This window comes from Pithys albifrons, chromosome 9, assembly GCF_047495875.1.
Source record: "Pithys albifrons albifrons isolate INPA30051 chromosome 9, PitAlb_v1, whole genome shotgun sequence".
Lineage (NCBI taxonomy): Eukaryota > Metazoa > Chordata > Aves > Passeriformes > Thamnophilidae > Pithys > Pithys albifrons.
The window spans coordinates 33,082,889-33,106,141 of NC_092466.1; the positions used below are offsets into that span (position 1 = coordinate 33,082,889).

A 23,253-nucleotide genomic window follows, 5' to 3' on the forward strand; every position below is an offset into this window, starting at 1 on the left:
CAAGGAGTTCCACACTGGGGGATCTGACTCTGAGTCACGGGGGATTTTGGAATCGTTGCTGGCCCATGAGCAGAGCTGAGCCCTCAGGTGGGTGTGGGGATCTGACTCTGAGTCAGGGGGGATTTTGGAATCGTTGCTGGCCCATGAGCAGAGCTGAGCCCTCAGGTGAGTGTGGAGGTGCCAAGGACTCCCTGCAGGGGAGTTCTCCCAGCTGTTCTCTCCCAGGCTTCTTTCCCAGCCAGCTCCCAGCCTGAGGGGTCAGGTGTGCCCTGGGCAGCTGCTGCCAATGGGCTATTGGGAACAGTTCCTGGAAAATGAATGGAGGGTGGAGAATCCACAGCTTTGGTCACACCCACACAGGGATAAACTGGTCCCAGCTGCTGAACTGGGACACTCTGTCATGACCCATCCTTTGCCCTCCTTTCTTTGTGCCTCAAGTCACTGTGACCTGTCAGTCCACACATACACAACCCCAACTCCTCCTGATGATCCCTCAGAGCCTGTGTAAGAACACACCTGACAGTACAGTGGAGAGACAGGGAAACAGGAAACAGTATCTGTGGGGGTGGGACTGTTATGTTTGTTTGAATGCAATGCAATAAATATCTCTGTGAGCAAAATGAATGTCAATACATTTAGAATGCACCAACAGAAATGAGGTGTGGATGACAGATGACAAAGGCTTGGAGGAGGAAGAAGACAGACGGAACAAAAATTGATGCAGAATGACTCGGTGAGAAATTTAAGTGACAAATGACTGGAGTGAGTTTTAGAGGAAACTAGGTAGCATTATGTAAATGCAAAATACAGAATGCAACTTATGCAGAATACATTCTGGGGAAGGAAATGGTATGTGTGCAGGGGGGGAAATACAGAAAGAAGGACTAAGAGCCCAACTTGACAACATTACACAGACTACAAAGAGAGAATATCGCCTTGGATTCAAGACAAGACCAACAAGTAATTCATTCATCAGTGTATGCAACACCACTTTCCATCTGTGGGGTTTTGTTTCAGCCCTGTGCAGCACTGCCCCAGCTTAGCAGGCCCCTCAGACAGCTGGAACCCAAAGGCTGCAGGGTACCTGCTATTGAATGACAGAAACCTCATGGAAAGGCTTGCAAGTCCTTCCCTCAGAACAAGGTTGTGAGCCAAGGCTGAGATTTGAAGCTTACCTGGCACATAACCCTAACTGGTTACAGAGCTTGAGTTTCATAGGGGACACAGAGATCCCAACCTGTTATCCCAGGAGAAAACAAATTTCTACATCCTGCATTAACTCAAGGAGTGCACTAAATGCAAGTTTACTCTTATGTGAATGTTCTGTCTCCTAGAGCACTGAAGGATGTGCAAGTAGTATGGGCCTTTGGCAAAAGACAGCAAGAAGACACAACTGCCCTGGCACAGTCTGCTCTCACTGTGGTTTGCCAGAGTTCCTGGAGCAAGCGTGTCAGGATCACTGTTCCTGCAGGATTTGTCCATCATTCCCAAACATTACGCTCTCTAACCACTTCCCACTCACAGCTTTGCATTTCATCTAATCTGATTTTGATGAAGTGCCAAGGCAGAGAAACATTTTATAAGAGAATTTATTTTTCTGTGAGAAACCAGTCTGTGTCTGTCAGCCTTGGATCAATACAATAAAACATTCCCTTCAGATAACTCCCCAGCTACTATTACTGTCATTTTTACCATGACATAACCTCTTTCATTAGCCACTCGTTAGTAATCAGAGCTCTACATTCCAAACTGTTACTGCACTTCTGCATCATTTCAGCAGCTAAACAGCAGGTTTTCCCCATACTAAAATAAACCACCACAACCAAAAAACAAACCTCCCACCACAAATGCAAATAGTAGCTCAGACTATATGCTATAAACTGCCCCTGACCCTGCAAAAATAGGTCAGTTGTGCTCAGACTGAACTTTTTACCTAGTCTGGCATAAATCTGTCACAGTCTGACAAAAGGAACTTCAAATATCCACAGAATTTTACCAACACGTCCTAACACACCTATAAATTTTTACCTCTTGGATGGAGGCATTTAGGGATGTCCTCTAGTAGAGCTCATACTAAGAGGCTTTCTCAAGGTCACAAAAGGAAGCACTGAGAAAGCAAATTTGAAAATGTCTACAAGACATCTGTAAGCATAACTCTTTGTTTTCCTTCACTATTCAGTAAGAAAAATTTTATTATAATCTCCACTCTCTACGGCTCCAGATCATTTTAATTTGAAAAAAAATCAAAGAAAGGAGTGTCAAATCAAAATAGTACATACATCACTTTTTTATAGTGTTCAACAAAGGAAGTATCCTCTGTAATTCTTGCTTTTTCTGTACAATATGCAGATGTGTTATGTTCCAGAAAATCAGGGGAATTATTTTCTCCTTCAGTTATGGCTAAGAATAATGAACCACTTCACTGGGTGATGATTTCAACCAATAAAAACATACAAAGCTGTAGATCTATAAGAAAGTGACAAAGAACTTGTCACAGTCTTTAAAAATAATTCCTGAATTTTTATTATTTCCAGAGATATGAAGTCAGCACTTACACCTAGTCCAGACACAAATATTGCTTCTCATGCACAAATATGAAAGTGTTATATTTTATAATAGTTCTAAGATTTGGTTCTAACGAATGAGGAGGAGCTCTGTGACACTCTGAAAGGCCCTTCAGCTTAATGATGGCAACATTACTCTTCATAGAATCATAGAATGGATTGGGTTGGAAAAGACCTCCGAGATCATCAAGTCCAACCCTTGGTCCAACTCCAGTCCCTTTACCAGATCATGGCACTCAGTGACACGGCCTTAAAAACCTCCAGGGATGGGGAATTCACCCCCTCTCTGGGCAGCCCATTCCAATCCCTGAGCACTCTCTCTGCAAAGAAGTTTTTTCTGGTCTCCAACTTCAATTTCCCCTGGCAGAGCTTGAGCCCATCGTGCCCCCTTGTCCTATTGCTGAGTGCCTGGGAGAAGAGACCAACCCCCACCTGGCCAGAACTTCCCCTCAGGGAGTTCCAGACAGTGCTGAGGTCACCTCTGAGCCTCCTCTTCTCCAGGCTAAACACCCCCAGCTCCCCATAACAGAAGACACCAGGAGAAATCCTTCTATTCTACTGACCAACAGTAAGCATTAGTAATGGTGCAGAACCACTGGAGCCACAGGATAGAACAAATGTAAAAGCATGACTTAGGAGAAAGACTGAGCAACTTGCAGAGACACCTGATTATAATACATACAAAAGCATAGCAAAGCAAAAAGGAATAATCTGATTGTTATTTTATAGTAGGAACTACAAGATGCCATGATCATGAATGAATTAAAGGGGGATTCACACTAAACACTTGGGAAAAGGACTTTCAATGAAATGTTTGAAGAGCTAGGGATGTTGTGGAATCTGTCCCTGGAGGTTTTAACAACATTTTAGACAAAGACAACTGTCAGAGTGGCTGTGGGAGCACAGTGTGCAGCTTCATCCAGAATAAACACAAAAGAGCTTAGTACTTAACTCTGCTTTATCAGTCACCTGTTAAAACACACTTTACAAACACTTTGCACTATATTTTTCTGTAAAGAAACTCCTGAGAAATCAAAAACTATTAAGTCCAAATGATTTTGTCCTTTGAATGCTCACCTCACTCCTGCTGTATAAAAATGCAGTTTGTTTGTTCCTTGAGAGGCCATTGCTGCCTCACAGAATACTGTAACTGGCTTATTACCAATTATTGTTGCATCTTTCAGTATTATTCTCCTTGGACTCTGACCCCATTTACATTCCACAAATTCTGCTTTTGTCCCACATTAGAATAAATTTATTATCTGAAGTAACAGTCTATTTCATTTTGGGAAAAAAATTGTTTTCTAGTCTACTGAAGAGTTCTGACCTCAGCCACTGTTTGCCACAGAAACAAACATCAAATTTCACTGGAGACACACATGGTGCCAAAGCAAATGTTCAGGTGTGAAATCAGTGGTGTTTGCAAGTCCCCCATGGAATGCATTCAATATTCTTTATCAGCTTTTAAAGTCATGCCCTTTTAATATTATTTATTTAGTTGTTTCTGTAACTTAATTCCAGCTGAAGATCTCATTTCCTTCCCACTGTTACACTTGATTTTGTGTTGTTTGTTTTCAAATTACCTGGGGACTCTGTGGTTGAACTTAAAGCATCATCCATCTTTGGCTCCCAAGACATTTTAGTTACATTTATCAGAGACAAGACAGGAATCTTTTATCCAAACCGAGGACATTTTGGGCACAGCCCAAAGTAACTCAGTTCTACAGAAACAGCAACAGCCTGAGTTTTGAAAAGACTTGGGGGGAGCCTTTTCAGCCCTCTGCTCAACTCCCAGGCTTCCCACAGATCCCCTTCTATTTTCCCAGGAAAGTGAGAAACAGGTTTGAATAAACCCCACACATCTATCTCAACCTCTTTGCAATATCACTACTTTTATTTCTGAAAACTGATAACTGTTCCAGAACTCTCCCACTCCTAATATCAAAGTTTTGAGGGGTTTTGCTGTGGGTATCTCAGATAACAGTTTACCTCTTCACATCTTGGAGGCTGAAGACTTTAAATACAAACTACTTAGATCCTTCACAGGCTATATAAAAGGGGAAAAGATATTACATCTCATAATTCTCATTCTGGATGCAAAAATAAACCAGAGTTCTGTCCATTTCCCCCAAATTCCAAATCACAGTGACTCAGATGAGAACATTTCAAAGATGTGTGAGACAGGTATGCTTTTAGCTTCATGACTGGATTTTTGGCAGGGTTTGAGACGCTACTTTGCTCCTTATACATTTGGAAGATAAAAATATACCTCCTTGTTTCTTTAAATTTTGTCCATTTATCAGAGCTGCAGGAAAAGCAATTAAGTGCAAATGGTTCCTCTGAGTTTTGGATACACCTTCATTGGCCCGAAGAGGAATCCCACCCACTCTTCAGTTTGCCAGAGTTTACATCCTCAGCAGAAATTTCAATACCTTTTTAGAATTAGAGCTCTCGTTGACAAAAACAGCTTTAATTACTTGCTAGGAATTAACTTCTTGTTATTCCCTCAGCACACTGACTAACACCAGCCTGGACTCAAAGCCATCACATCAAGCAGCTTTGGCATCAACCACAGAACAGGTATCAGGCACAAGGATGGAAATGTGACCAACTATACAACTACACTGTCTGGTTCTCCTCCTGAAGTTTCTTGGGAATCTTACCTAATTCTGACACTCAGATTTTTACAAGTAAAAACTATAATGAAAGGACCAGCAAACCCCTCCTGCTGCTGCTTGTGCAGCTGCACAGTGAGCTCACCAGATCTCCACATCATGGCACACACCAAAACAAAATGCACACCAGACACAGAAGCTGCCAAACCATTGTGTTTTAAAAATAAATTCTCTAGCATGTCACTTGTTTTACTTTCCAAGGAAAGGTTTTTCTCCTCAGAGGTCCAGCTTCCATGCAGAAGAAAAACTGCACACATGGAAATACGAATTGCTGGCAAATTGAAATCATGCAAGACCAGCACTACAGGCAGGCAAAGCAAACCGAACAGCTGAGCTGGAGAATTATGGCACACACTGTGGGAACGTTGATGGGGGATGCAAAAGCATTCCACCCTACCACCCTGAATGGATATTAAAAAAACATAAACAGGGAAATATCAGCACTGTCAGAATGTATATAAAAAAATAAAAACAGGGAAATATTGGCACTGTCAGGAGGGCAGGGAAAAGGAGATCCTCTCCAGCCACTAAGGAAGCCACACAGATACACAGGACAGACAGAAGCAATGGCCGAACAACAGAACTATAATAATGGAATTACTAAAGCATGTCAGGTGGCTGAAAACAGAATTGTCATAATTTTTCACTCTCTTAGATACCAAGACTGATTTGTTGTTTGCTTTCTTTAAAATGAATGCATAAATCAACTACTTTAATTACACAACAACGTGATAGATAGTTGTTCTTATGTCAAGGGGAGAAAAGCAGCAAGAATACTGGAAATACAACCTATAATCTCATTTTATAACCAATAGTGTGAGTAAATATTAAAGGAAGAAAGGAAAGAAGGCACCTTCAGAAAGCTAATGGGAACCAAATGCCTTTATGTCCTCATAATTACTCTGGGAGCTTCTTTGAAAATTCCTAAACAAGATCTCAACACATCCAACCCTGCAAAAGATCAGACAGTGGCAGAGTGGCAAATACAAAATTAAACAAATTCACCCACTTATTAATCCAGGATAGCAATTCAAAAGACATAATTCTGCCTTCACCCTCAAATACACAACCAAATGTACTGTCATTCTTAAGTCTAGAGGGAAAAAATTGAATTCTCATTCAAATTCATTCAATAACACAAGTAATAAAAATTTCCATAATTCCTGCCCTTTGATTTCCATCCCAGTCACTCCATATCTTTCAGAAAGGCATGGATAATGGATATAAAGGCTACAAGCAGTGATTAATGTCCTGAACCTCTTAACTAAGCCATCTCCATAGTTAATTGTCTCAAAAACGTTCATTTGCTTTCTGGTTTGAACTTTTCTGACTTCCCTCCATTGGATTTTGTCATATTTCTTTGTACTAAAGATTTAGTTAAGCACCTCTATTTCTGACATTTCTAAGCTATAACCTTTTCCACATAAGCCACATGGCTGAGTTCTTAAGTTTTCTATTATCATGCTTGTTTTCTTGACAACAAATAACTCATTCTGAACTCCCTCCACTTTTCAGCGTACTTTTTAAACTGTTTGCCACACAACAAACCTGCAGGTTGATAAGTGATAAACTCTTTTGGAAACTCATCTCCAGTTTCGGGAGTAGAGCACTGTGAGCGAACAAATCTCCTGCTGTGCTGGGTTTTGGTTGGGGTAGTTAATTTTCTCCACAGAAGTCAGTATGGGCTGGTTTGGATTTGTGCTGGAAATCATTTTGGTAAAATAATCCTGTTTCAGTCACTGCTGAGCAGAGCTCACCCTGAGCCAGGGCCTGTCCTGCCTCCCAGAGAGGAGGCTGGGGGGGCACACGGGGCTGGGAGGGGACACAGCTGGGACAGCTGATCCCACCTGCCCCAGGGGACAGCCCAGCCCACAGGGGTCATGTTCAGAACAGAAACCTGGGGGACAAAGGAAGGAGGGGGGACATTCAGAGTGGTGGTGTTTGCCTGCCCAAGTGCCCACTGTGTTTGATGGAGCCCTGCTGTGCTGGGGTGGCTGAGCAGCTCCTGCCATGGGAAGGGGGAATGAATTCCCTGTTCTGCTTTCACTTTATCTAACCTGACTTTGCCAACCTACAAGTCTTCACACTTTAGAGTCATAGAATGGATTGGGTTGGGAAAGACCTCCGAGATCATCAAGTCCAACCCTTGGTCCAACTCCAGTCCCTTTACCAGATCATGGCACTCAGTGCCATGGCCAATCTCAGTTGAAAAACCTCCAGGGATGGGGAATCCACCCCCTCTCTGGGCAGCCCATTCCAATGCCTGAGCACTCTCTCTGCAAAGAAGTTTTTTCTCATCTCCAACTTCAATTTCCCCTGGCAGAGCTTGAGCCCATCGTGCCCCCTTGTCCTATTGCTGAGTGCCTGGGAGAAGAGACCAACCCCCACCTGGCCAGAACTTCCCTTCAGGCAGTTCCAGACAGTGCTGAGGTCACCTCTGAGCCTCCTCTTCTCCAGGCTAAACACCCCCAGCTCCCTCAGCCTCTCCCCACAGCACTTGTGCTTTCACTCTTTGAATTCTCTCCTCCCAAAGTGAACAATCAAAGGTAGAGAATAAAAGTGCATTTAGTCCATTTTAACAAAAAGAAATGCCATTTGACTGTAGAAGGAAGTCTTCATTCAAAATTAAAACTTTGGGAATGCAAATTTGATATGTATGATCATGAAGACAGGCACAGTACTGATAACAATGGACTGCTGTGAAGTAAAACAGGTAATGGCTCTTATTTTCCATAAGAAAGTGTACCCTATAAACATCTTTGATACAGCCCTTAACTGCTTCCATTTCTAACACAACTTTCTAAAAAATTGTAAGTACAACAATCATCAGAATACAATCCTAAAAAGATTTTAAAATATAATCACTAAAAGGGTTTCACATAAATTCAGTACTTTAACATTACCTCAAGGGAATACAATCAAAATCAAATAAGGAAGTCTTAAACTAGCATTCCTTTACAACAGGACACTGCTTTGTGTGTGTGCACATACTCAAGTCCTGTTGTCAGCAGCTGGATGACCACATGGATGGAGAATTCCATGCAAAAACTAAGAGTCTTTGGATTACAGCCAGCACTGCCACAGGCATCCTAAAGGCACTGTTAACACTCAAAACAGCAGCAACTGTGATAATTTTTCAGCTTGACAGGTGCTAAATACCACTGGATTTGATTATAATTCTATTTTTATTCCAGCTACTGCCCAAGACTCCTGAAATGACCTTACAGTAAGATAATCATAATGAATAGCCTCAAACCAGTACTGTTCCAGCTGAGCAGTAAATGCACCGCTTCCCTTCAACGGGAACAAAGAATCACATAAGGAGAAAGGAAGCCTGCACCTACTGCAGTGTTCCAAGAGCAGCCTTGGGATCAGAGTCCCCTCTTATCCCCAGGTGCTTTGCCATACTGTCCCCTTTCATCTCCCCTGCAATTACTCATATTGCAGATGTGTTAATATTTACCTTGATACAAACCAGTGTAAAGCTTATTTAGCTCTTATTGCAAACATTCCCGTAAGTCACAGAGGAAGAGAACAGTTTTGCTACTCACTGTGGCATAGAGGTACTCCTTTTTAGTGAAATTTCAGAGGTGAGACGGTATCAAAGAAATTTAAACCTCATTTTCATTCAAAGGAGTTGCCAGACTATTTCCTGGACAAGAAAAAAACCCTACATTTCTTGGAGACAGGAATCTCCTGGCAGGCTTCAAAATGGCAGCCTGGCTATAAACTGATATTCTCAACCCAAATGAATTTTTCTGGTGGATACCAGAAGAACTAGCAGAAGCACACAGGAAGACAGGGCACCACAAGTTTCATGGATGAAGGGACATCCATCTGGATGGGGACAGAGTGATATTGAGCTACTGACCAACAAGACATCGAGAACACTGAAAAGTAAATAATTTTAAGTCAGTTTAGCACACTGAAGCACCTCTGTGTAGGGTTATATAAATACCAGAATGGGAAGAATGAAGGCAAAGGAACATGAAGGGCATTGCAGGGCTGTGGGTGGGTCTGCAGGAGCTGTTAGACAACCAAGCAATTTGCTTGGTCAGACAACATGACCACAACCTGCAGCATTTGTCACTTCTGCAAGGGCTCAGCCCACCTGGCACTGCCCAGCACAAATGTTTTGTTTGTATTTTATCTTCATCTGGCCTGACCCAAACACACTTCCAAATAACGTGGCCAATAAGTGTCTTGGTTTCATCCTGGCCTCCAGCTCGAGCCGCCCCCTTCTCCCTCCTTCTCCCCCTGCTCCTCAAAGCAGGGAAAAGGAATGGGGAAAAAAAAACTTGAAAGAAGCTGAGCCAAGTCAATACATATATATATGTATATTCTCTAAATACCTACAATTATATATATACAATTTGCACCCACAATAGGGAATAGGGAAAGGGGAGGAGGAAAGGGAAGGGGAAAACAGGGGTGACAAGAAGAGACAGAAAAAAAGAAAAAAATGGATACAGAAGAACAGGCCCACCCACCTACCGAGCAAACCAGTACGACACAATCCCACCACCACTCCTAGAAGGAAACTGGCTTTTCCCTCTCACATGGAGAGGGGTCTCACTCGCTATTTCCCCAGTCTCCTGCATAGCTCTGATAAGGGACTGAGCAGCAGCAAACTCTCTGCCCTCTTCCTTCACCGGAACCTGAGTCAGACCAAACCCCTTATCTCCCCATCTCTTATCCCGTGGGAGGGCAAAAGATTGGATGAGGAATACCCAGGAGACAAGCTTCTCCCTAGTTACATCTGGTTACCAGGCAAAGGCCCGGGCCGAACTATTACAATAAGCCATGTCTCCCGGCAAAGGATGGCAAGCCCACAGAGTGGAGATGTGTGTTCCACCAGCCAGCAGTCAGAAGGGAAGCTCTGACACACAGCAGTGTGTCTGGGAGCAGATCTGAACACAGTGGGAGTCCATCACAGATAGCAGCAGTAACAAGACCTGACATACAGATGTTGTTTAGCACTCTGCATCGTGTTTGGGACACAGAGAATGGCAAAGAGCACTGTTCAGGCTTCTTGGCCAACATACTAGATGTCATCCACACAAGTCAGCTTTCCAGCAATGAAGTCTCCACCTAGAACTTCCCATCTTTCTCCTCTGTAACCACCAAAGAATTTAGCCACCTTGGCCACTTCCACACCAGCTCACAGAGTCAGCTGCTTTAAGCATCCTTTAAAAGGCACAGTTTCAATTTCCCACCCGTCCTGGAAATTTTACCACTGAAGAATTTTCCTGTTATATTCATGGCTCATGCCTGAAGAAAAAGGACAGAAGCAGGTAACTGTATTTCATTCAAAAGCAACATCCATTACTTTTAGTACACAAGCCACTTACTTTACCTTGACTGGATTCACATTTAAATTGTATACAATTGTCTCCAACAGATGGCAGTTAGGCAACATTTTGCCAGTGGGAATATGAATATACCCTTAACCTTATATGAAAGCATATAAATTGTTATCAATTAAATGCACACACTCCACAAACATGTCACAAACTCACAAATTCAGTCCCAAACCACTTCTGATTTTTGCACAGTAATCAAACCAATTCTCAATCTTTTTGCACAGAGATCACTTTCCTACCAAAGCAGGACAAAATTCAAAGCATTTTCTTTACTAAACAGATATGGCAGCATTTCAAATCCTGCAGACTCACTGCAGAGTCTCCAGAGAGTTCTGCTGAGATATACTGAGAAAATCTCGGTACCAACAAGCAGATAAAATATTATTTAGCACACCTATATCATCACTGCTCAGGCATAGAATGTGAATTACCTGAGACCCGGGTAACCAAACCACCCACCTGACACAGCCACAGCTGGGAGCTGCCCCCGAGCAAATGAACAGTTTGACAACACTGACACCAAGCGACAGATTAAGGAAAATGCAAACCACGACAACCCCCACACAGAAATGTTACACCATTTCACCTGCACACTCTGCAAGAGGCAAAGTCCTATTTCATCAAGACAAAAAATAATTGAATACCTATCATGAGAGCTGACATTTTCACATAAGCTACAAATAAGTGACAGAATATCCAATGTTAAATACATGCTAACAATGCAATTTAACCTTGGCATTGCAAGCAAAAGTCAAAGACCATGTACACTTCAAAGTTTTATGCAATCTCATCTCATAAATTCATTTCTAAAGAAGAAACAATTAGTGGTTTGTATGTATGGCCAGTATCAAAGTCCATTAACTTATGGATTTAGTTCATTTTTTCAGGTAAAAGAATGCAAACAGTACTTCTCTGCACTCCAATTAAGAAAATTGTTTTGTGTTAATGCAAAATTTCATAGTCTGCTAAGCATCACTTACTGGCTTTGTCTGTCCTTCTCTCTGCTGAGAAATCAGAATACAGGCAGTCCAACATTGTAAGCATTAAATAGACTTGTCACCCCTCCTGCTGCCTTACCTGACAACACTCAAAACACAAACCCTGCTGACAGAACAGTAACTCCATCAAACACATCAGTTTTACAATCCCTCCACGTCTTTGCCCAGTATTCTGTCTTCTTAGCAAGCCTCCATGTTCTTACCTGCTGACGTTTGCATGCCAAATAATCAAGATTTTCCAGCTCTTTTTGAAACTTCTGGTAGGTTTTCTGTAGCTCAGATTTACTGGATACATTTCTTAAAGATTCAAATGTTCTTTGAAACTGTGGTGGTAAAAAAAAAAAAGTCAGTTGCTGTTTTTCGCTCTGTATTAGGATTTTATTCCAATAAATGGCAAGGTTATGGAGCTGTGCTAACTCTAACCTCTTAGGTAGTTCTGCAGATTTGGTTTGAAACCAATCACAGAATGAAAAGCAATATGCTCTGTTCAATTAAATGACATCCTCTAACTTCATAGGTCAGGCTTGCGTAAGACAAAGCATGGCAACCAACACCACCTCTATAGGTGAGCTCCTTTTCTGTGCCATGTTACAGGATCCAATATATTCATATATATTTAAATACTTGTTTTCAACTAAGAAAAGTGTATGAAACTTTACACAGGCCATGAACTCCTCATCATATCAAGCATAACAATAGAACTTATATATAAAAGGGTGTTTCTTATCAAGTTAACTTACTTAGGGTCATTTTAAAGACTGGATAATCACCATGGGCAACATACTCTCATTCTGCAGGAATGATGTGACATCTTTAATTATACTTCAGCCTAGACCTTACTTTTAAAGCTAAAACTTCTTCCATATCACAGAATAAGCTGAGTTGGAAGGGACCCACAAGGCTCAGTGAGTCCAACCCTTAGCCCTGCACAGGACCATCCCTACAAGTCACACCATGTGCCTGATGGGATCATCCAGACACTTCCTGACCTGTGTCAGCCTTGGGGCTGTGCCCACTGCCCTGGGGAGCCTGTTCAGTGACCAACTACCCTCTGGGAAAGAACCTTTTTCTAATATCCAACCTCAACCTCCCCTGCCACACCTTCGGGCCATTCCCTGGGTGCTGTCCCTGGTCCCACAGAGCAGAGATCAGTGCCTGCCCCTCCCGAGGAAGTTGTAACAGCAATGAGGTCTCCCCTCAGTCTCCCCTTCTCCAGCTGAGCACACCAAGTGCCCTCCGATTTTTAAAGTCCAGCTTATTATGTTTGGATATCATAACTTTGCAGGTGGATTTGATAGCATCATTTATGGAACCCCAAGGAAATGGTTCCTGCACTAGAGAAGGTGGAGCTTGTTTGGTCTCAGGTGGACAAAATTCTCTAGTGGGATTCCCTTGACAAGTCTGAGAACCAAAATATGGGCCATGAAAATTAATGGCCTCCCAGCTAAAGAAGAAGCCAGGCCACAAAAATATATGATAAACATGCAGTGCAAAGTGTTTCATTGTTTACAATTCAGAAATGTGGGAGGAGACACCAATAAACACAGAACACAAGTCATATTGCTGGTAAGAACTCTACAACCTCCATGTACACAGGCAGAGGTGTGGGAGGCAGCAGGTACTGTCTCTCCAGCTTGTGCATGATGCTCTTTGAGGAACCACATCCCTCTAGTGCCCCTTGCCTGGGAGTTGAGCTAAATTACAGGGATGATGTAACCAATGGCCTGCTGCACATCCTTTACTAAGTCTCCTTCTACATACTTGGCTCAGATTTGGAGCCAATGCTACAAAAAGCCAGTCTGTTATTCAACAATAAGGGAAAATTAATTTTTTCTGGTTTGTCTAGAGCTGCAGAAGTAAAAGAGAAATAGTGTTTCAGAATATTAGTATTATCATCTTCCTCTGTGCATTAGCACTGAACTATTTTCCTATTGGTGAAGCATTTCTCTATTTTCATATGAATAAATACAAGTTGAATTAAGGACAAAAAGCAAATTTTACTTCCATTCTAACATAAGGAAGCTGTTTGTTGAAAAATACCTTCCTTTTTTAATAATGTACTGGTTCCTTAAAAGACTAAATGCACTATTTTAAATTACCCAGAGATGTGGTTGAAAAAAAATCCAAAACCTCTCAAACTCCAATTACTGAACACACATACCCACGAGAAAACAGTTGCTCTCCCCACATTTTGCTGTAATGGAATGGGCAATGTGCCTCCTTTGGAGAGATTTATGGAGAGCAGCTCACACAGCGTTTTCCATTCAGAAAATATCAGACGATTTTACTCTCATTTAAGGAGGGCTGATGACACACATTTGATGATAAAGCAGACACTGTTCTGCATGCATTTCCTCATTTCTGCCTCCCAAAGCAAGAACAAGTTATAAAATAAATTTCTCTAGATCAGAACAATCTGTGTATGCTTGAGATACAAATAATTGTTGATCAGACAAATCATACTCCTGACCCCATTGCTGTATTACCAATAAATAATGTGCCAAGATGAGTTCCCAAGATTACTTTCCCATCCTAGAATTTGCCTTCCAATATTAGCACTCTACAGAGGGAATGTCAGAATATCATTTCCATATTATTCTCTCATAAGCACCGCACCTCAGTGGTAACTGCTGATGCTGAAGCAAAACACAGTAATAAAACTGAAGGAAACCACTTAGCAATGTTCTTTCCCTGCTTGCTTCAAAGAGTGCTGCAATGGAGATCCATCACTAATTGGAGCATGCAGGCATTTGCAAAGTCCAAAAATTATTTCAAACAGGCCTCTGCTTTTCTAATAATCCCACCTTCCAACATTCCCAAAGTAATTTTCAAACTTCATCAGCAGACAATATGGATTTCTCACACTCAGTTGTACTTCTGATGACTTGTTAACTTGTGCTACAACCACCTTTGTGTCATAAATGTCCCCAACCTTTATGCTTACCATTTATTTCATTTGGAATTTATCATCTCACAGCTTGACAATTAGATATTTTTATGAGTTATAAAGGAGCAATCAGGAAAAGCAAGCAAAGAAGAGGACTGAGGTGCTTGTTGCACTCAAAAGGTTGCTCACTTTGAAAAGCCTAACTCTTAAAGGTCATTCCTTGGAAGCTGCTTTTCCTCTGGTATTTTACTGCACATTTGCCACAGAATTTGCAAAGTGCAATGACAAACACTGCAGGCCTGATTAAAAACAACTGCACCCCATGTACCACAGATCAACATCTGATTAGAATCATAGGATGGATTGTGTTGGAAAAGACCTCTGAGTTCATCAAGTCCAACCCTTGGTCCAACTCCAGTCCCTTTACCAGATCATGGCACTCAGTGCCACGGCCAAGCTCACCTTAAAAACCTCCAGGGATGGGGAATCCACCCCCTCTCTGGGCAGCCCATTCCAATGCCTGAGCACTCTCTCTGCAAAGAATTTCTTTCTGCTCTCCAACTTCAATTTCCCCTGGCAGAGCTTGAGCCCATCGTGCCCCCTTGTCCTATTGCTGAGTGCCTGGGAGAAGAGACCAACCCCCACCTGGCCAGAACTTCTCTTCAGGTCGTAGCAAGAAATCAACTGCATCCCATGTACCACAGACCAACAAGTGATTAGTAGCAAGAATCCATTTCTGTTGATTGATGAGAAAATAAACAAGAGTATGAACCAAAGGAGAAGCCAGATCTTACCCAAGGACCCTGAGATTAGCTCAGTTGGTTAAAACTTGGTCATGGGTTCAATCCCCTGTGTGGGCCATTGACTTAAGAGTTGGACTCGATGATCCTTGTGGGTCCCTTCCAACTCAGAATAGTCTGTGGGTCTGTCTGTGTGTGACTCCTGTCACCTTCTTAACACTCCTCATGTTCAGAGATTTCTCTTGCTGTGGGAGTGGGAAGGTAGAATTTAATCTGGCCACTGCCATAAAAGACAACAATAAAGGTTTCTATAAATACATTAGCAAAAAAAGGGAGGGCTAAAGAGAATCTCCACTCTTTATTGGATGCAGAGGGAAACAGTGACAAAGCATGAGGAAAAGTCTGAGGCACTTCATGCCTTCTTTGCCTCAGTCTGTAATAGAAAGACCAGCTGTTTTCCAGGTACTCAGGCCTCTGAAGGGTGGGATGGGGAGCAGAATGAAGCCCCCACAGCCCAAGAGGAAGAGTTTAACAACCTGCTCCACCACTCACACACACACAGGGCTGTGGGCCAAGCTGATCTGTGGGAGGGCAGGAAGGCCTCTACAGACTGGATCAAACAAGCAGTTACAGGAGCTGAACCAGGTCCCCACACCTGAAGTCTAGTTAGGCCTGAGATTATTTACCTCTTTCTTTTCACATAACCATATTGTGTTTCTGCTCAAAAATGCTGATGAATGCCCTGCAGGAAAGGGAGGAACAGACAGCACTATGCTCACAGGGCCCAAGTTCACAAGTTACTTCTTATCTGCAGCCATTCTCTTTTTTTTTTATTTCCTGGCAAGGGTTTTAAGTAACTCTAAGCAAGCATTTTATAAAGATCATGCTGTCTGAGGCTGTCATGAAAAATATGAAGACTTAAACAGTAAATCTACAAGCATGGCAAGAAGGGGGGAAAGGCAGGTAAAATATGTTGGCTCAGCATGATCTGAAACCAATTAGAGAAAGACAGACTGCCAATGCATTTTGAATTAAATTCTCAAAACTTGTCACCTGCTTGCTGTTCTCTTCTGATCAACAGATTCAAGCAATTCCATTAGTCTGTTAATTCACTTAATTAAATACTATTGAGCATTAGTAACCATAGTGAGTGAGCTGGTAACACAGCTCTGAATCAGAGTGCAGTGCATGAGACAGCCCTTTGTTTGACTACATTTCTCACAGCTCAGTTGTTTTATTAAAGATTTCAAATTCTAAACAGGTATGGAAATTCAGATTCAAACAGCTATTTATTTAAACTCTTCCCTGTTTCATAACAAATAAGTTGTTTAAAGAAGCAAAGCCTTTCTTATTGGTGTGATGTACTTTCATTTTCTCAGAGTGAACTCTAAAATTATCTCAATATTTGCACTGCAGCCTCGTACTCTTAACAGGCTGTAAATTCCACAAATGGCCAGACATGTGCTGTGCCAGAATGTGATCAATTTGTACTGACATCTAATATGCATCATTTACACACATTTATTCACACTTTGCTTAGTGAAGGTTCTACAGTATTCATAAAACAACCAAAACTCTCTCTGCTTTTTTAGCAAAACTTACAAAAGCTCAGGTCTGGTTAACACAGGTATGTTTCTGACCATATGCAGTGACATTCCTGCCAGGATCATCAAATTCTTTCAAACTGACTGACCTGCTATTTCTAGTTTTAAAAAGTCAGATTTCAGGATTTTTGTGACAAAAATACTCAGCATTTTCAGCATCATACTCTGTTTTATATAAAGACTTCATTACACAGGTGTCCAAAGCCTCAGCAACATGCACAGAAAATGTTCTTAGAGGCTCCATAAACTGGCAGGAGGTACCTGAGGTTCATCCTTGTTTCCCAGATACACTCAAAAGGCAGAGGTGACAGGTACCACTGGATGAGGCTTTATTTGACAGCCAGTCACACTGCCACTGTTGCCATTAATTTTAATTCCCAGATCACAGAGGAAATTAAAGTTTAACAATCCAAGGTGCATTCTGCCAGTAGAAATAGGAATAGTTTCAAGTGTTTTGAATGTCAGTGTTGGAATTAACCAGTTTTAGTGAGAGAGCAAGAAAAAGGCCTTTCAGCAATCCTTGATAAATGGGTTTGAAAGATATTAGATATATAAATAGACAATTCCCCATAACATACTTTCATATTGAGTAAATCTAATTAACACTCTATGGTAGTTCTTTGATGATGCTGAACCACTTTCCTTCATTTTATACAAGGAAGCAAAAAATTTCCTTGGTTACAATTCTTACATCTTTTATTCTACTATTACTTCATTTATTTACTTGTATTTTTTAAAATTAACTTCAGCTCAGTCCTTTATAATGTCATTTTACTCTATGAAATTATAGAGGTCAGAGAGATAGACCTACAGGGCAATGAAATTTCCCATCTCCTAAACAATAACAGTCCTAACACTCATGTCTGAAGAAGAGGATAACACAGCAGAAGCATTAAAATTTTAGAAAAAAAACCACAAAGAAAAACAGTTAATTACTTTTAAAGAGAGTTGATTTTCACAGCATGTGAACATGCAAAAACCAAGAATATGAGAGCTGAAAGAACAAAGACAAGGTCTCCTTTCCCACTGCAGTCACTGTGGGAATACAGTGTCTTTTTGTTGGAGCACATCCACACGGAAGGAAATTTGAATTCCTAAGGGAGTTTTAAAGTGTAATGATTTAAGTTAAGGTCTTAGAAAAGAGACAAGTTGAAATTCATTAAAATATTTAATTGCATTTAAATCTGGCTCAGTGAGCCATGACCAGAAGTCATTAGGAACTGAAGGATGTTCAATAGCATATGTTGAAATTACTCTGTCTTCTAAGTCGATTTCCTAATTAGATGTCAACATAAAAAGACACCATTACAGCCAATAGCACTGTTGGCAAGTTCAACAGCCAGAGCAGAGACTAAATAAATATGAAAAATGCAACACCTTCCTCTAAGAACTAGGGTGAGTCTCTTTACATAAGCATTATGGAGAGTGTTACACCACACTCATTTATTCTAGGAGTTAATTGACAAATTCAGATGACAATTAAATTGCCCTCTCAGCAGTGCTGGAGTTTTTCCTGAATGATACTTTGCATTCTTTCATCGTTTTGAGTTATTGTTTGTTTTCATTTTCAAAAGGAAATCCTGAAATGAATTATACAGCTGTTTAGAAATAGTGAAATTCCAGCAAAGAAAACTGCCTAATTTTAGTTCTCTCATGTAAGACATACTGGGAGGGTTTCAGAAGGGTGCATCTGGGATTATGAAAATATGTATGTAAAAATGGAAAAGGTTACCAATGAAAAACATCATGATTTCAGAAAATTTCCCACAAACAGTACAAAGCTGACAAATTTAATACATTTACAGCACAGAAGCTGCTGCAAGTCAGTGTTTATTTAGCCTGTACTGCATCTCTAACAATTGCCAGTGGTGGATCTTTCAAGCAGAGTATTGCAACCCACACAACATTGGTTTAAATTCTTTTCCTACTCTGAATTGGAGCCAAATTTTCATTCTCTTGTCCTCACCAACCTGAACCTGCCTGAATGTGGTCCCCTTTAAGTCAGTGAGTCCTCTTGTGGCATGAGGCATTATTAGAGATGGCACTGATTACTCACCTCTGCCCTGAACTATTAGGAAGTCAATAGAAATTTGTAGCTTTATGAATTTGACAGATATTATTAGAGGTGTCACGGGGGAAAAAAACTAAAAAATAAATATAAAAACAGGACAATTCCTTCTCTTCCCAGCAAAGACACACACCGGAGGGAATGGAATGAGCAGCCAGAGAAGAAAGTCAATACATTTTTCTGTTCAGACACATGATGCTGGCAAGATGAAAATCACAGTGTTCAAAAGAGGAAGAAGGGCTGCCCACATGGGACAGTAGGGCTGACCCTGAAGGAATGCAGGTTTATATAGACAAGAAAGTATTTTCATGTTGAGTAACAGAAGTATGGACATTTTGCCTAAGTCAGCAATAGTGGCACAACCACTGGTAAATTTTATATGGAATAGAAAACTGAAGACTTCCCCTCTGTATAAAGGGAGCCAAGTGGAGAAAATACGACCCAAACCAGCACTGGTGTGATATGTAGTCGCCAAACACATTATTCCCTTGAGTGAAAAAATTAAGTGACTTTTAGTGACTATTTTCTACTGCACAAATTTTAAAGCTGTGCCAACATTAGGGTTTCTAGTCTTCTGTCTGCAGCATACAGATACATATCTGGAGCTGGGCAGTTCTCAGATGCACCTCTCACCCATCACCTCTGTCTACTTTCAGCTGATCTCTGCTGTCACAAAGTGACTTGAGCACAGAGATAGACCCTTACACTCTCAGTTCTTCCCCTCTGTACATATCCATACAAGATTCCCATCTTTAATATTCTCTACAAATACACTATTTCCCAGCTCTGCCACAAACATCAAGTAGATTTCATGTGTAAAAAGCCATACAAGAATTCAAATAAGAAAATAAGAAATAAAAGAAAGTTAAAATGTAACTGTATGGATAACTTGTCTACTGCCACAAATCAATTATGTTGAATTGCAAGTAGAAGATTCATTTTTTGGTCCATTCTACAAATCTCACCCAGAACCTACACTTGGCCCAGTTGCCAAAGTGTTATCATAGAACCCTAGAATGGAATGGGTTGGAAAAGACCTCCGAGATCATCAAGTCCAACCCTTGGTCCAACTCCAGTCCCTTTACCAGATCATGGCACTCAGTGCCATGGTCAAGCTCAGGTTAAAAACCTCCAGGGATGGGGAATCCACCCCCTCTCTGGGCAGCCCATTCCAATCCCTGAGCACTCTCTCTGCAAAGAAGTTTTTTCTGCTCTCCAACCTCAATTTCCCCTGGCAGAGCTTGAGCCCATCGTGCCCCCTTGTCCTATTGCTGAGTGCCTGGGAGAAGAGACCAATCCCCACCTGGCCAGAACTTCCCTTCAGGTATGTGCACGAGACCTGCAATTTTCAAGTACAAAAAGAACTTTCAATGCAGGAAGACCCACCAGCAGACACACCTCTGACTGAAGAGAACCTGAGCTAAGGCAGATGTTACTCACCACAGCCAAATGTTGCAGCAAATAGGCCACATCGACCATGTCAGCCAGCACGAGCAGCCTGGTGACCGCGGCGAGCAGGGCCCGCGCCGCAGGGACCACCGCCTGCCTGCGGGGCAGCGAGCAGGGGTCACTGGTGAACGCCTCCGCTGACACCCTCAGGGCTTGGCCTGCAAAGGAACACAGACATTCCCTCAGGCTGCATCCTCAAAGTGCCATCAGTCACTTGGCAAGGCACAAGTATTGCCAATAAATTAAGCAAGCCTTTGTTGCCCTAATGACTTGAAAAGAAGGTCAATTATTAGAGATCACAGAATCACAGACTATTCTGAGTTGGAAGGGACCCACAAGGATCATTGAGAATCCAGCTCTTAGGTCAATGGCCCACACAGAGGATTGAACCCATGACCTTGGCATTATTACAGTCAAGTTTTAACCAACTGAGCTAATGTAGAACGTTCCACATTTTGAATGATGTCCCTTTTCTGTTCTACTGGATCATTTGTATGTATGTATGGCCAGACTTCACAAACGCAGATTTGGGCAGGGCTCTCCCCACGTGCCCTTCCAGCCTGTGCAGGGGATGTTTTAGGTGAGGCTGAGCATGCACAGAACTGGCCCCACCATTTAACTCCTGAGGTCCATCTGCCACGGCCAAGCGAGCTTGGACAGTGACAGGGAAGTCCTCGGGACTGTCACAGCCCCCGGTACTGACCAGGGCTGACCCTGCTGAGCATCCGAGATGTGACAGGATGGGATGGCAGGGAGGCTTTAACTGCCAGGGGATGGTCCCACTGAGACTCCAACTCAGGCCCTTGGGATTCAGAGTCCAGAGTGCTCTCCTTTACACAAGTACTGCCAATAAATTAGGCAAGTCTTTGTTGCCCTAATGCCTTGAAATGAAGGTCAGTTATTAAAGATAATGCAGAATGTTCCACATTTTGTATTATGCTCCCTTTCTGTTCTACTTAATCATTTAATTCTGAAATAATTCTCTTGATCTTCACACTTCTACTCTTAACTGTACACAACGAAATCAGGTGTACTATGTTTAACTTTTTTAGTCACTGTTTTATTACTATGTACTCTGGTAGCCCTGCTGTTAAATAATTCCTGGTCACAGAAGGGAATCAAATTTTGTTCTTCTCACTACAAATATAAGTTAATGCAATGAAAACCTCAGACTCAAACATCTGACTGACATTAAATATGAGAAATCTATGCCATGCAGCTACTGACTGTGCCAGCAGACAGCAATATACTGCTCTCCAACATGAAGCTTAGCAAATTAACAATAACAACAGTGACAAACACCCAAGTTTAATAAATACATTCACACTTGGCTCAGTTCCTCATTATTCTCAACTGTCTTCTGTGTGCATTGGCCAATAACCCACTCCTACTGACATTTTATGTTCTGAAGAGCAGGCTAGGAGTGTCTGTGCACAGTAAAAGTGGTCGAATCAAAGGTGACCAGGAAAGCAGAGCTACAGATTTGAAGGGAGCTGGTTAATTAGAAAGGAGTGAAAGTGCTCAGTTGGGAGAAGCCCAGACAGGAGTGAATGGTGAGCCTGTGAGCCAGAAGCTGAATGGATCAGGAAAGCAGTGAGATAGAGCTCAGCTGAGAACAGGAGACAGTGCTATGACCAGGAATATTTCATAAAAGTTGGGAACAAAAAAGACAATCTTCTGATAGCACAGTGGCTCCTCAGAGATCTCTAATGTAATGTTTTCCCCTTCCCATAAACACAAGACTGAACTGCCTGTTCACAGGCCACACATATGATTTGCCCAGGTCTCTGCTATTGTGCCTTTCAGAAGGGAATGGCCGTATGGATTCGAGTGTCCCTCAAGCACCTCAGACCCTTCAGAACCTCAAATAGTGCCAAAATCTGAAATTAGTAGCATTTCAAGAGGGATACCTTGAGCCACAAAGATGATTAAAGGAGCACCTGTCCTGTAAGGAAAGGCTGAGAAAGCTGGGACTGTTTAGGCTAGAGAAAACTCAGGGAATTCTTACCAGTATGCACAAATAGCTGAAGGAAGGGTGACAAGATCACAGAGCCAGACTGCTCTCAGTGGTTCTCAGTGACAGGGCAAGAGGCACTGGACACAGACTGGCTCACAGGAGATTCTGTCAGAACCTTAGAAAGTGTTTTTCACTGTGAGAGTGACTCAGCAGGTGCACAGGCTGCCCAGGACGGGTGTGGAGTCTCCATCCTGGGAGACATCGAAAGCCTGACCAGGCTTGGTCCCAGGCAGACTCCTGGCCCTGCCTGAGCCAGGGCATCAGACCAGATGGACTCCAGATGTCCCTCCCACCTTCAGCCATTCTGTGATTCTGTCAGAAAAGGCAAACCAGAAGTGTCTGAATATGACCAAACCCTTAAAAAAGTGTTGGACATAAGCTGGGATGGCCAGATCCACAAGTATAAAATCATAACCCTAAAACAGAGCTATGAGATGCAGGCTAGGCAGGTAGGTGCTAGAAGTGCAAACAGCAGAAAAAGAGCTCCAACCACAATGTAAGAACTTTCCTAAAATGCAGTAGACAGCATGATAGCCTGATGCAATTTCACCCATTTTTATTGTAATTCCCATCAAGTGAATATTCTTTCATAATTGCATTTGTCACAAAAAATGAAACAAAAAATGCCCTTCTAGAGGCACAGATAGGGAATCAGAAAGATGGCAGTATTCATGGTATTTCAATTATTTTAGACAATCAAATGAAAAGCAATTCAAAGAATCAAAGCCAGGATATATCATAACTACACAATTACTGGCAGGCAGATACTTCCAAGGCTCCATTCAGCACACACACACAGATGACCTCCAAAGTAAATGGTGTTCCAGCTAATCAGCTACTGACAGCTCCTGCTGTGCCAAATGACTGCTACTTACACATATACTGACA

The 23,253-nt window shown here is 42.0% G+C and overlaps 1 protein-coding gene across 1 annotated transcript in view; it reads right to left on the reverse strand.

The window, feature by feature from the left end:
* Positions 1 to 23,253, reverse strand: part of LOC139675770 (catenin alpha-3-like) — a 90,807-nt gene that overhangs the window by 47,110 nt on the left and 20,444 nt on the right. Inside the window, exons 5-6 of the mRNA XM_071563848.1 lie at positions 20,340 to 20,506; positions 11,804 to 11,923 (exon numbers count right to left, since the gene is read on the reverse strand). Of these exons, the coding sequence (XP_071419949.1) occupies positions 11,804 to 11,923; positions 20,340 to 20,506 (287 nt within the window). The remainder of the gene's footprint in view (positions 1 to 11,803; positions 11,924 to 20,339; positions 20,507 to 23,253) is intronic.